The sequence below is a fragment of the Arvicanthis niloticus genome, chromosome 1, assembly GCF_011762505.2.
Source record: "Arvicanthis niloticus isolate mArvNil1 chromosome 1, mArvNil1.pat.X, whole genome shotgun sequence".
Lineage (NCBI taxonomy): Eukaryota > Metazoa > Chordata > Mammalia > Rodentia > Muridae > Arvicanthis > Arvicanthis niloticus.
In genome coordinates, this window is record NC_047658.1 from 143,985,102 (window position 1) to 143,997,878 (window position 12,777).

At 44.5% G+C, this 12,777-nt stretch overlaps 1 protein-coding gene across 7 annotated transcripts in view; it reads right to left on the reverse strand.

Annotated features, from left to right (window-relative positions):
* The window catches only part of Ide (insulin degrading enzyme), a 96,473-nt gene that overhangs the window by 5,197 nt on the left and 78,499 nt on the right, over positions 1-12,777 (reverse strand). For all 7 annotated transcript variants that reach the window (XM_034500869.2, XM_034500855.2, XM_076919807.1 and 4 more), the window contains 7 exons: positions 12,440-12,550; positions 11,453-11,573; positions 9,289-9,380; positions 8,328-8,439; positions 4,787-4,954; positions 1,744-2,016; positions 456-517 (listed from right to left, as the gene is read on the reverse strand). In XM_034500869.2, the coding sequence (XP_034356760.1) occupies positions 456-517; positions 1,744-2,016; positions 4,787-4,954; positions 8,328-8,439; positions 9,289-9,380; positions 11,453-11,573; positions 12,440-12,550 (939 nt within the window). The remainder of the gene's footprint in view (positions 1-455; positions 518-1,743; positions 2,017-4,786; positions 4,955-8,327; positions 8,440-9,288; positions 9,381-11,452; positions 11,574-12,439; positions 12,551-12,777) is intronic.

Consider the following 12,777-nt stretch of genomic DNA (forward strand, 5'->3'; position numbering starts at 1 on the left):
CAAACTCTGAAGCTGACTGTGTACTGTTTCCTCTGCTCCCCTGCCCCCTCTGAAAGCTCAGCAGTGATTTTTACACAGCATGGCAGAAGCAGAACAAAGAAAGGGAGCCTGCAAAGCCCGAGCTGCTGTAGTCCCTGAAATCCAGAGAGACTGCACCTAACAGTAACCGGCCAAATCCTTAATCCTATAAAAACACCTTCAGAAACCCAGTCAGAACAGTTCAAAGCAGCAACACACAGTGCAGCAAGTTCACTGTCAACCAAAATTGAGGAGCCAGAGAGATGGCTAAAGTGTGCAAAGGCACCTGCTGCCAAGTCTGACAACGAGGGACCCACATGCTGGAAGACAAAGCACTTCTGCAAGCTGCCTGACCTCGACATGCATGCACCCCCACACATTAAATACATAAATATTAATCAGAAAACAAAAGAAATCTAGATTACAAATCCACTGACCTTGTAGAATTTGATGATATCGTCCTTGGTAAGTGTCTTTAAATATGCAACTTCTATGTTATCTGGAAAGGTAACCAAGCAGTAATTTATAAATATTTTTATACCTTACACAGTCCAAAATATTGCACTGAAAGACAATGCATCTCACTTTAAGCTTGTTGAACACCTACAAGTTTAAAGATTTGACATTCAATTTTTGTGTCCTTGTGAAAGTCACAAGCAGCTTTTGGTTGGCTTTCTCCTTCCACCTCTTGGTTCCAGGAATCAAGCTTAGGTTTTCAGGTTACAGCAGGCATCTGTACCTGATGCTCTTTTCTCCAGCCCAGTTATCCATGTTTTAAAGCCACCAACTACTATCTAAGTGGGCAGGAGACAGATTCCAAGTAAAGTAAGTGTCCATGCTACAGGAGCTAAGACTTGGCCTGGGAACCAGGTTTGGTTCATACACAGTGAGATGTTGGATCAGGGACCAGTTAACTTTGAGTTTTCTAAGCTTTAGTTTCCTTTTCTGGAGGTTGAAGGAAAACAACCACTGAGTAAGATTATAATGACAACCATGAAAAAGACATTTGATAAGTGATGGGAGGCACTTGGGAGTCACCAATATCATTAACAGTAGACCTGACTGCTAGAAAACCACAGGGAAAGAAAGGTATGGTGGTGCACACCTCTAATCCCAGCACTTGGGATGCCGGCCGAGCTCCATGCGTTTGAGGCCAGCCCAATCCTACATAGCAAGCTCAGAACCAGCCAGAGATATATATCGAGACCTTGGCTTAATAAAACAGAACAAACAAACAAACAAACAAAAAAGCCACAGGCAAGAAAAAGGAGTTCACACGGCAGCGACTGGTCTAGATCTTCAGTTTGGTGGTGCCAGAAAGGGAATAAACCTGTCTCCTGGTTTCTACTATGGTTTGGCTTTGTTGCTTTTTCTCTCCTGGAATGAAATAGGAAGGGAATGATACGCAGGAGACTTCGGTTCTTCTAATCTGAAAGCATTGGAGAGCGTTGGAGACCCTGAATTGCTCAGGGATAGCATCTGGAAGTTTAATCCTCTCCTCCCCCTCCCGTCAGTGCTCAAGTGTCTCAGGCTACACAGACATAATAACAGAAACAGTGAAACACACAGAGCAGCTTTAGTTTGGGAGAAGACAGTTTCTAGAAGGAAACTGTTGTTACATTAAATAATAATTTAAAAAAATCACTTTTTAAAGAAGTGTCATTTACAAAATGAATCACCATATGGAATGGCTTGGATGCCCTCAGATTTTCACGGATTCATTACCTCTGTCATAATTGTACTGCTGTGAGATGATTTCCCCCCAGTATTTAGCACACTCTGCAGAGAGTTTCTTTGGTTTGTCGAGTCGGCGAATCGCTAATGCTTGAATGTGTTTTTGGAACGCCTCCTCTGTCATGTCCTCTATGGCCTTTTCCATGGTGAGCAAGAAGGCTTCCACTCTGCTTTCCAGGTAGTGAGGTGGTTTTTCTGACTGGATGATGAATCGCAAGCCCTGGATGCCATTGGCTCGACGGGGTCCACTGAAGACAATGTAGCCTGAAGAGCACATACATACACAGCCCATCAGGATCCCAGCACTGGACTCAGACCACTTTTAGTCTTTCAGAGCAAGTAAAACCTACTTTAGCTCACTCACGTCTGAACAAATATGACCTTTTAGATAGAAGTCCTCTTCCTAAGGACCAAGCAGAAAGGCTCCCTTGAAGAAAACTTGAGGCTGACCTTTTCTTAAAAAACAAAAACAGAAACAAAAACTCACCAACCCACAACCCTCTTTATCCTCCAAACCCTGTGACTTCTCTGACACTGATGTCTAAGCTCAAGTTATCTCCATTCCTCCAAACCACGGAGCTCACTTTCATGCCCTAGCCAAGTCCTCACACAGCCTGTCTCTACAAAGGACTGAGTGGATAATCTATCCCTGGAGCAGCTCGGGGCAATCTGACTCTCTAGGACAAGCTAACTGAAGGTCACACATCTATCATCGTACGTGCTTAGACAGCGCCCCTCCCCCAACACAACCTCCCTCCCACCTCATCGTTTGCAGACTCACAGTATTTTATTTCTAGTTCACAGCCACTCTACCTGCACCTTCCTGCTCAAGTTCAGTAGTGAAACCTATAACATCAAAATCGCCAGGGCAAGTTCTAGATGAAGAGAGAGACTCTAGTAGCCAGAAGGAGAGAAGTCCACGTGGATTTTTTTCCTTTGAGTTCTGAGTCTATCAGAGGTGGGTGGATGGGTGCTACCTTAAGGAGAACCACACCGGGGTCCTGAAGGCCTGTGCATGGGCAAGGTGTGAAGGAGCCGCCCACGTGAAGCAACAGTGCTAGCACTCACTCTCAGAGCAGGGCACAAGCCTTCTGTTACAGCAGCCGCTGTCCAAAGTATCTCGAACTCATAGCAGCCAACAGAGGCATGTTTGCTATGCACTTCAAAGACAGGACTACTGATCAGGTTTGTGGACAAGAGGATGTTTGCAGTATGTTGCACCAGTCATTACTGCATGATGTCAAAGTAGCATCAGGCCTTCTTGGTGCATAGTAAACTGCATGCCCTTGATGGCTCTCAGGATCCAACACTTGCCATGGTGCATGTGAAGGCGCACTGAAGCATCTTAGTCACTTCACTAGTCAGCAGGTCTGCTATCTGGCAACCAACATGCTCTTCTAGCTGGGGACCTGCAGCAAACCTGGGTATAGCAGTTTCTGACAAGGATTTTGTCCTTGCCCACCTTGATGGTCTGTCCTGTCTCCTGCGTGTCGCTAGGCCTCAATGATGTCAGGTAGCAGTGTTTGCAGTCATAGAAAGCCACCTTCCCAGGATGGAATTCCAATGTATAACTGGTGTCAGGCTCAGCCTGTGGCACTTGGAACCCATTGTGGCCTGGCCCAGGAGCGGCACAGAGCAGGAGAATGTGCTGAGTGAGCCAGGGCCTCAGAGCTTTGTGGGGCCAGGGCATTCTCATCTGTCAGTCACTAGGTCAGGCTCTAGATACAGGCCTGAGAGTGCGTGGAGTGTAGAGGCTCCACTTTAGATACCAACAATGTTTGAGGAAGAACAGGCAGCCACAGAGAGTGAGGCAGCCCCTGTTCACTTCAGACAGCAGCAACCACTGGGCATCAGTCTCTGCCATGAGGAAAAGTGACATTACTCACAGGTGCCAGCTGCCTTGCCCTCACGGGTAACATTCCCAACCCTTTTCTACATGTAGCTCTTGGCTTTCCCTCCATCAGCTCTGCGCAGATCTGCTACCGAAGATGCTCTGTGCCCCTGGGGTCTCTGTGCCCCTGGGGTCTCTGTGCCCCTGGGGTCTCCGTGCCCCTGGGGTCTCTGTGCCCCTGGGGTCTCTGGGCCAGTCACAGTCTTCAGGAGATTTGCTACTTGAACACTCTTACAGTGACACTGAAATCCTAGCAGGTCAGCCATTTTGACTTGAGCTCTTTAGAAGGAAGAACTGAACTGGTCACAACATGTCCAGCAGGGGGATTGCTTTAAAATGGCAAGAATGTGTGGAGAGACACACCCATATCCTTTCAAAATTTGTCCACCAAACCAATTGGGGGGAGGGGTGTTCTTTGAACTCCTCTTTGTTCCTGCTGTTTGGTTTTTTGGGACGCCTCCTGCTGCCCAGAATGGTCTAGAACTGCCTGAGTAGCTGAGGATGATGCTTCCGCCTTCCAGTCTAAACTTCTTTCCTCATCCACCAAACCTGCTAGGCTCTCCAGGACTTCGAACCAGGTCTAAAACTCGAACATTATCTCCTGCACCTGGGATCCAGAGACAGGATGAGAGGAAACACCTGCCTTCAGATGCTCAACGCCTGTAAAGCTAAGCTCGGCCACAGGACTTGCTTCCCGCTGCACTACCTACAGGCCTACCCTGAGCATTCTTTCTTCCCCTCTACCTAAAACGGAAGATGTCCTTTTTATGGCAGGAAATACCATCTCAAAGAATCGCTTTAACAGCAGGGCTAAGGAGATACTTCCGTGGCAGAGGACTTGCCCAGCAGGTAAAAAGAGGAGGCTGAGTCTAATCTCCTCACCATAAAAAGAAAGGAAGGAGAGGGTGAGGAAGGGGAGGAAGAAAAACACCAGCAGCTCCTGTATCTGCAAGACGTTAACTGCTCATCTGTGAGAAGCACCTCCAAGGTTTTCACACGGTTTCCCTACAAACAAGATTTTCATATCTAAATAGAACAGGCTTGATACACAGTGCCATGTGACTCTATAAGTGGGAAATGTTGGCTGAGAACAAAAGCTGACCATTAGTCCCCGGTACCCTGCAGCCCCCATTTTCCTCTCACCCAGCTGCTCCTTGGTGCGCAGGGTGTTGAAGCAGGGCTCGGAGATAATCTGGCAGAAGAGCTCCAGGAACATGTTCTCCGAGGTGCTCTGCATGTCCGTCTGGTAGTAGATCTCGATGCCACAGTTGTTGTGAACCTCATTCCTCTGCTGATAAACAAACCATCCTCCTAAGAAGTTTCAAAAAAAAAAAAAAAGGCTCAAAAATTATCTGTGGTGTTAATAAAGTCAGTGATATACTTGCTTACTTGATTTTTTTTTTTTTTTTTTTTTTTTGTCTTAGTATTTTTTGAGACAGTCTCAGCACGCAGCTGAGGCTGGCTTTGAGCTGGTTAGTATTCATCAATTTGAGGCAAGTCTAGACATACTTGGGAATTTCCATTCAGGAACTGCCTCCATCAGACTGATCTGAGGACATGTCTATGGGGCCCTTTCTTGATTTATTGGGGAAGAGTACAGCCCACTGTAGCCCATCGTGGGTGGTGGCACGCCTAAGTATGTAGGCCTGGAAAGTATAAGAAAAGTAGCCAAGCTGGGTGTCGTGGTGCATGCCTTTACTCCCAGCACAGCAAAGCTGATCTTTATGATTTTGAGGCCAGCATGGTTTACCTCGTGAGTCCCAGGCCAGCCAAGGTTACACTGTGAGACCTTATCTTAAACAAAACCCCTCAGAAAAGTAGCTGGGTGACCCACAAGAAGTAAGCCAGTAAGCAGTGTCCTTCCTGAGGGTTTCTGCTTCAGGCTCCTGCCTTGAGTTCCTGTCTTGGCTTCCCTAGATGATGGACTGTACCCTGTGAGATGAGAAATCCTTTCCTCCCCAGGATGGTTTAGGTCAGTGTTTTATCATAGCAACAGAAAACAATTAACACAGCCAGGCCTGCTGTGGGATCCTTCTGCCTCTGCCTCATGAGAGCTGAGACTACATGTGTGCTCAACCACACTATGTCTGCCTGCTCCACAGACAAGTCTTCTTTCCTTAAAAAAACAGTTTTTATTTTTGAGACAGGGCCTCATGTAGCCCAGCCTGTTTTGAAGTTGCTATCCAGTTGATGACGGCTTTGGACCCCTGCTCCTCCCATCCTAACCCACCCAGTGCTAGGATGTTAGGCACATGCCAGAAGGCTTGGCTTCAGAAGCCACTTCCTGATGTACACTGGCAACGCTGTTTCTCATCAGAAGAGGAAGGGTTTGTGGGCTTAAGTTCCATCTTTCCTCTTCCAGTTTTTCACACATATCTCAAAATACTTTCTCCTTCACAGTGCATAAGACTTTGCTTTTCAGCTGTCAATGCCTTCCAATGGAGAATCAAGGGTTACTTAAGGCATCCACATCTGATCAGCTGGCTACATCAGAGTAATTTTCTAACACCTTCATTTTGAGACTGGGATGTAAGCTGTGCTATTTCTGAGCTCGTGACAAGATGACAGAGAAATCAGAAGGCAAAAGACAGGATTCTAAGAGAGGAAAAGAAGAGGCATGAAAAATTCACTCTGACATTCTCTTTCTAGACTGGCTCACTTTACTACATCTGCATCTTCCTTTTGGTTTGAGGCTTGAATCCAGGACACACACACACACACCTGCCATTAAACATGGGCTCAACGTCAGAGCTGCATGCTCAGCCCAAAGGGATGGTTCTTGGTCAGCAGATCCTAACTCTTCCTCTCTGCCAGGCTTGCAGTGGCCGAGGAACACACTAGAAGCAGCCCATAATAACCATTACCTACTGTGTGATGACTGGCCATGCGCAACAGCAGAACTAGCTGTGCTCAACAAAGGTGGTGTGAAGTAATCACATATCTGGGTTGCTTTTGTAGCTACTCAAAGCAAACCCCTGGCTTTAAAGGAACGTATAATCTCGGAACACAGTGACGCCCTTTAATCCACGAGAGCCAAAGTGCTGAGAGCCCTGGCGTTTCAGAGAAACTCCCCAGTGGTTACTCCAGCTGAGGAGATCAGAAAACGGTTTAGTGGATGTTACAGCCTGGCCCTTGCACATTCTGGACAAATGTTCTACCACAAAGCTGCATCCCTGTCCCTACAGAGCCTGGTCCCCAGCCTTGGGCACCATCAGAAGGTGGCAAACGCTTTAGTATATGGTGGGACCTAGTGGAAGGAAGTTCAGTCTTCTTGGAAACACGCTTGAAAGGGATACAGGGACCCTGGCCACCACCCTTCTCTTTACTGCCTGGCTGTCTTACGGTGAGGGACTCCTTCACCGAGTGCTTTTATATACTATTTGGTTTTAAGTACAAGAGCAAATGGCCAAATACCCATGATCTGAAACTTTCAAAACCGTGAGTCCCCACATCTTATACTGGGTATTCTGTCATAGAATACCCAGTGTACTGCTCCCCACATCTTATACTGGGTATTCTGTCATAGCTGTATGACAGGCCAGGGGAGAGGACAGAGCACAGACACGTCCTGTGATGCGAGGCAGGGGACACCAAGAGCGAGGAATGACCTTTAGTGTCAATGCCCTCATTCTTGTCTACTATGTCCCTGCTACAGCTCCACATTGAAACTATCAAAAGAAGCCATGTCAATATAACTATGATCTAACATAAATCCCAACATATAAAAGTATTTCCTTATATTGTCCCCTTATAAAAACATAAGGAATATGTTGTTATCTGCATTTGTGACTATTCTAAATGCTTAGTTTTCCTCAAGTTTTACTTTTGGAGACAGAGTCACATATTCCAGGCTGGCTTCTAACTCATTATCTTGGTGTCTCATCCTCCTGCCTCCACCTCCAAGTGCTGAGATACAAACATACACCATGTCCACTTTATTCTGTGCTAGGATCAAACCACCGGCAGAGTGCTAGGCACCAGGCAAGCACTCTACCAGTTAAACCACATCTCTAGCCCAGCTTTCTCTTTCTCTTTTAGACAAGATTCTCACTGTGTAGCCCTGGCTAGCCTGCAAGTTACCATGTAGCCCATCTTGCCCTTGAACTCACAAAGATTCAATTGACTCTGCCTCCCAAGTGCTGGGATTAATGAGGTACATCACCATGCCCTACATGATTTATTTTTGTGTATAATGTGATGTGTGTGCGTGTCTGTGTGTGTGGTGTGTGTGTATGTATATGTGTATCTGTGCTCATGAATACAGGTACATATGGAGAATAGAGGGCATCAGATGCCCTCAAACTGGAGTGAGTTATAGGTGGCTTTAAGTCCCCAACATGGATGCTAGGAATAGAAGTCAGGTCCTCCCCAGGAACAGTACATGCATGACCTCACCAGATGAGTCACCTTTCCAGGCCACACAGTTCATATCTCATTAGCTGCATAGGAGTTTTATTCTCTGATTCTTCTATATGCAAGTACTAGTCAATCCCAATGTCAATCTCCTCAAAATTACTGCCTGCCTTCAATTTCACAGGGAACTTTCTGGCAAAACTACCTACTTGTAATCATATTCCTATAAATGAGGCTTCCTGTAGATCTCTGACATGAAACCATGTATTATTTCCAAGCATACTCAACTCATATAACATGCCACATTATTATAAAGCACATTTCAACTTACGGTCTGGGAGCTGAACTTCTCTGTACCGGACTAGCTGACTTGGAAGGAGAGGTTTGGTGTGAGCATGCTCAATAAGCGTGTCTTCTACCATCTGCATAACTCCTAATGCAGCCTGGAGGAAAGGAAATACCACAGTGTTTTATATAAAAACACAAGCACATCTTGTCTTGTGGACATCAAAACAGCATACTGGATAGCCCATTACAATAACAAAAATATATGGTCACAAAAACAGATTTTAAATATTAAATTCATTTAATCCTATTCAAATGGATAAAAACTGAGTTTGTCAACCAATACAGTAGTAGTGAAAAGAAACAGAAGTCCAAGCAACTGTCTACATGGTACTGACACAGGAAGTGAAGGCCTTTCTCAGGATAGAGAGGTACTAGGAAGGAAAAGTTAGCTCCATGCCAGTGACCTTGACCACAGAAGCAGAACAGAAGAGATAAACATAACGAGGTACTGTGAATTAAACTACCCTGGGCAAGCATCTGACCCTGGGCATATTGTTTTTGAGGCCACATATGGAGTGGTAGAGAGTCCGGGCTCTGGAGGCAGACTGTCATGGAAATTTTGTAGTGTTTTCCATGTGCTATTAACTAGGCTTGTGATTTGCAGAACAGAGAAAACAGATTTTCATAAGATTACATATCTAGTATGTAGCGGTGTCAAGGCTTGAATGCAGGTCCTGATTTCTGCATTCTGTGAGCCTACACCGCGTAGGGATAATCAGTTCCACTTCTTCTCTGACTGTACAGGCCAGGCAGCAGCAGCAGCAGAGACAGCAAGAGCCTTAGTTAACTATCATAAGTCTATTTCTTGCATGTCTCTGCTTCCACAGAGAAAGCTGCATTACTTCTAATGTGTTTAGCATTGTGCTGGTTAAGTCTTGAGACAGAATAGAGGAAATAATCTCTTACAATGATCCACAAAAGCCTGCTAGAGCTTCACCTCGCACCTGCTTTGTTATGTTTCCATGGAGAAGTGCTTCAATGTGCATCCGTGACAGTAGCTGAGGTATGAAGGCCTTAAGTTGGGGGAGGGTAACATCTGAAAAAGAGGAAGAAATAGGAAGATGTGCATACAAATTTAAAAACAAACAAAGCTTTGTATCTGAAATAGTTTCAGGTTTATAGAAGACTTGCAAAAATACTAGTGTTCCTTTATACCCTTCACCCAGTTTTGTCTAATATTATCATCTTTCAGTAACCTTAATATGATTATCAAAGCCTGAGCAATCGATCCTGACAGTCACTGTTCGGCCTTGCATGCACTAGGCAAGCACCCCACCACTCAGCTGCACTCCCAGCTGACACATTCTGCTAACTGCAGTACAAGCTTTATTTGGATTTTTAAAAGTTTTTTGAAACAGGGTCTCACTGTGTAGCCCTGGGCGCCCTAGAAGTTGCTAAGTAGACCAAGCTGTCCTTAAACTCACCAGGATCTACCAGTCTGCACCAGAGTGCTAGGATTAAGGTGTGTCCCATCAACCCTGGCCTTGGATTCCATTATTACACTAATGTTCTTTTTCTATCTAGGATCTAATCTAAACTCCTATATTGTAATTACCTGCCATACACCCTCACTGTCTCTCACTCCTCAGAACTCCTTTATTTATCTAAGGCCTTCTCCAGGTCATATTACATGTATGTAATAGCAGGGAGATGCACTAGGGAGGCAATGTGCATCAAACGTGTGCACAGGCAAGTCACAGCACTGGATATGTGACCGCAAACTGCTTGGCTCAGGTGGTGTCTGCCAGGTGTTTTCATTGTAAATGTACTGCTCTACTCTGGGTAATGACGGAGTGACCTGTGTATGTTCCACAAGCAACTTGGAAGTGCCCACCACTAAAGACTATCAAAGGCAAATTTTCCCATTATAATTAATAAATACCGGTTGGGGAAAAATTTGAGATTATATAAATATACAGATTTCCCTCAAAAATTTTAAATTAAATTTTTTTACATTAACCATTCATTCATTCACTCATTCATCTAGTATGTGTGGTGGTCCAGAATGGGGAGTAGCAGTTTATGTATGTGGTGGTGTTGAATGTATGGGAAGGAGGGTAGGGGAGGGCAGAGGGGGGAAGCAAAGGACAACATATAGAGTCAGTTCCCTCTTCCTACCACATGGGAACCCAACTCAAGTCATCAGGCTTGGTGGCAAGTACGCTTAACCATTGAGTAATCTCACTGACTGGATTTCCCTCAAATCTTTACTAATTTTAGCGTCTGTAGGTGGGCACTGCCTGGGGCGATTATTATTACAGTATCCCAATAGTAATTTTCCTACTTTTCCCATTCCTTTTCCACGTATAGGTCCTTCTTTAGGAACTAATTAAGTTAATTAATTAAAAATCTATGATAGGTCAGGCATTCTACAGATACTATCTTTCAATCCAAAAGTATGTGCAACTATCTTAATTTTAAAGGTTTAACACACACACACACACACACACACACACACACACACACAAACACACACACCCTTGGAGTCTTATGTATCCAAGTCTGATTTAAAGTCCCTGAGCTCAAGTCACTGCAGAGCTAGAAACATGGTCCACTCCCACTGTGTTGCCTTGGGGATCCCTTCTCTAACACTACCGGCTCCATCTCCATCGAGATCATCTTTCTACTTGTGCTTCTCAACCCTGGCCCCTGATCCAGAAATCCTTCTAACTGACTACTGCTTAATCTATAGGCAGGGCTGGGTGTGTAAACATTTGGTAAATGTCACTAGATCATACTGAGTTGTGAGGCTCTTCCTACCTACCTCAGAGAACAGAATGACTAGAATCAGGTGTGATGGTTTGTATATGCTTGGCCAGGGAGTGGCACAGTTGGGAGGTGTGGCCTTTAATACCCTAGTCCTAGGTTCCTGGAAGGCAGAATTCTGCCTTCAGATGAAGTTGTAGAACTCTCAGCTCTGCCTGTACCGTGCCTGCCTGGATGCTGCCGTGTTCCTGTCTTGATGATAAAGAACTGAACCTCTGAACCTGTAAGCCAGTCCCAAATATATGTTGTCCTTATAAGAGTTGCCTTGGTCGTGGTGTCTGTTCACAGCAGTAAAACCCCAACTAAGACATCAGGGTAGAAAATTAAGTAGAAGAGGCTCACCATCGAGGGCTTCTTTTAACTCATCTTTGGTCCAGGCCACTTCGGTCATCAGCAGGCGGAGGTAGTACATGGCATGCTGGTGAGGCTGCTCGGCCCGGAAGTTATTGAGAGATCGCATATACTATCGAGGGGAAACACAGCTTCATTAATTTTCAAAGTCGACTTAGAAAATCAGCTATAATCCAACTTCTTTTATGTAAGTTGTATAACTAGAATGCAAGGATATTTGCTTCTTTCTCTTCTATACAGTTAAGAACAATACCTATCCTCTGATTCTGAAACTACAGGACATGCATTTTCATTGCCCAGGCCACATCTTTACACATACATACATACATACATACATACATACATACATCTACATGCCTTCACTATGGGACATCTTGCATGCCTCGGAAAGGAATTCCCCAGTCTGCAGGGATCCTCAGAACTGCATATCATCAAAGTCTCCATAAGCAAGTAACATGGGTAGGAGCTACTGGATGCTCAACTGAAAATTCTTCTGGTAGGCAGCCCTCTGTCTGAGGTGAAGGTTGGAATAAAAACTATAAAAAGTTTCTCACTGGAGTTTCCCCCAGAGCCATAGCAGGTTTTGAAGCTGACAGTCAGGTGTATGACTACTGGGTTCAGCTTTCTGAGTAGAAAACAGGATTTAACAAAGATAACTGCATCAGGATCATGAATGCTTTTTTTTTTATACTCTCTCCATTATTAGCAATTTTTATAATATGACAATATAGGGACTGGAGAGATGGCTCAGTGGTTAAGAGCACTGACTACTTTTCTAGAGGACCAGGGTTCAATTCCCAGCACCTACATGGAAGCTCACAACTGTCTGTAACCCCAGTTCAAGGGTTCTGATACCCTCACATAGACATATATGCAGGCAAAACACAAATGCAGATGAAATAAAAATAAATAACTTTTTAAAAATATGGCAATATAACTGTATTAATGAAAATTATAAAGCATGTTAGTAAGACTTACCGCCTCTTTGATAATTTCAAATCTTTTTTTATCAATTTCAAAAGTAGCCATTTTCTCTGTGATCTTCTTTAGCAAAATTGGTTGTTTGTCATTGTAACCTTTCACTGAGAGCTACAGAAAGAGGTGAAGGTATTAAAAAAAATTCAATAGCTTCATCTTAAGTTTGACTTTAAAAACACTTTGAAAATCCCAATACTAGGTATATTATGTAGAAAATAAAACAAGGAACTCAAGCTTAGTTTAACACTAATCACCTTCATATTCAATAGCATCTTTTCCCAATAAAGTCGATAGTAGGTGAACTCCCTTGATGCCTAACTATAGCGGCACCTACCATA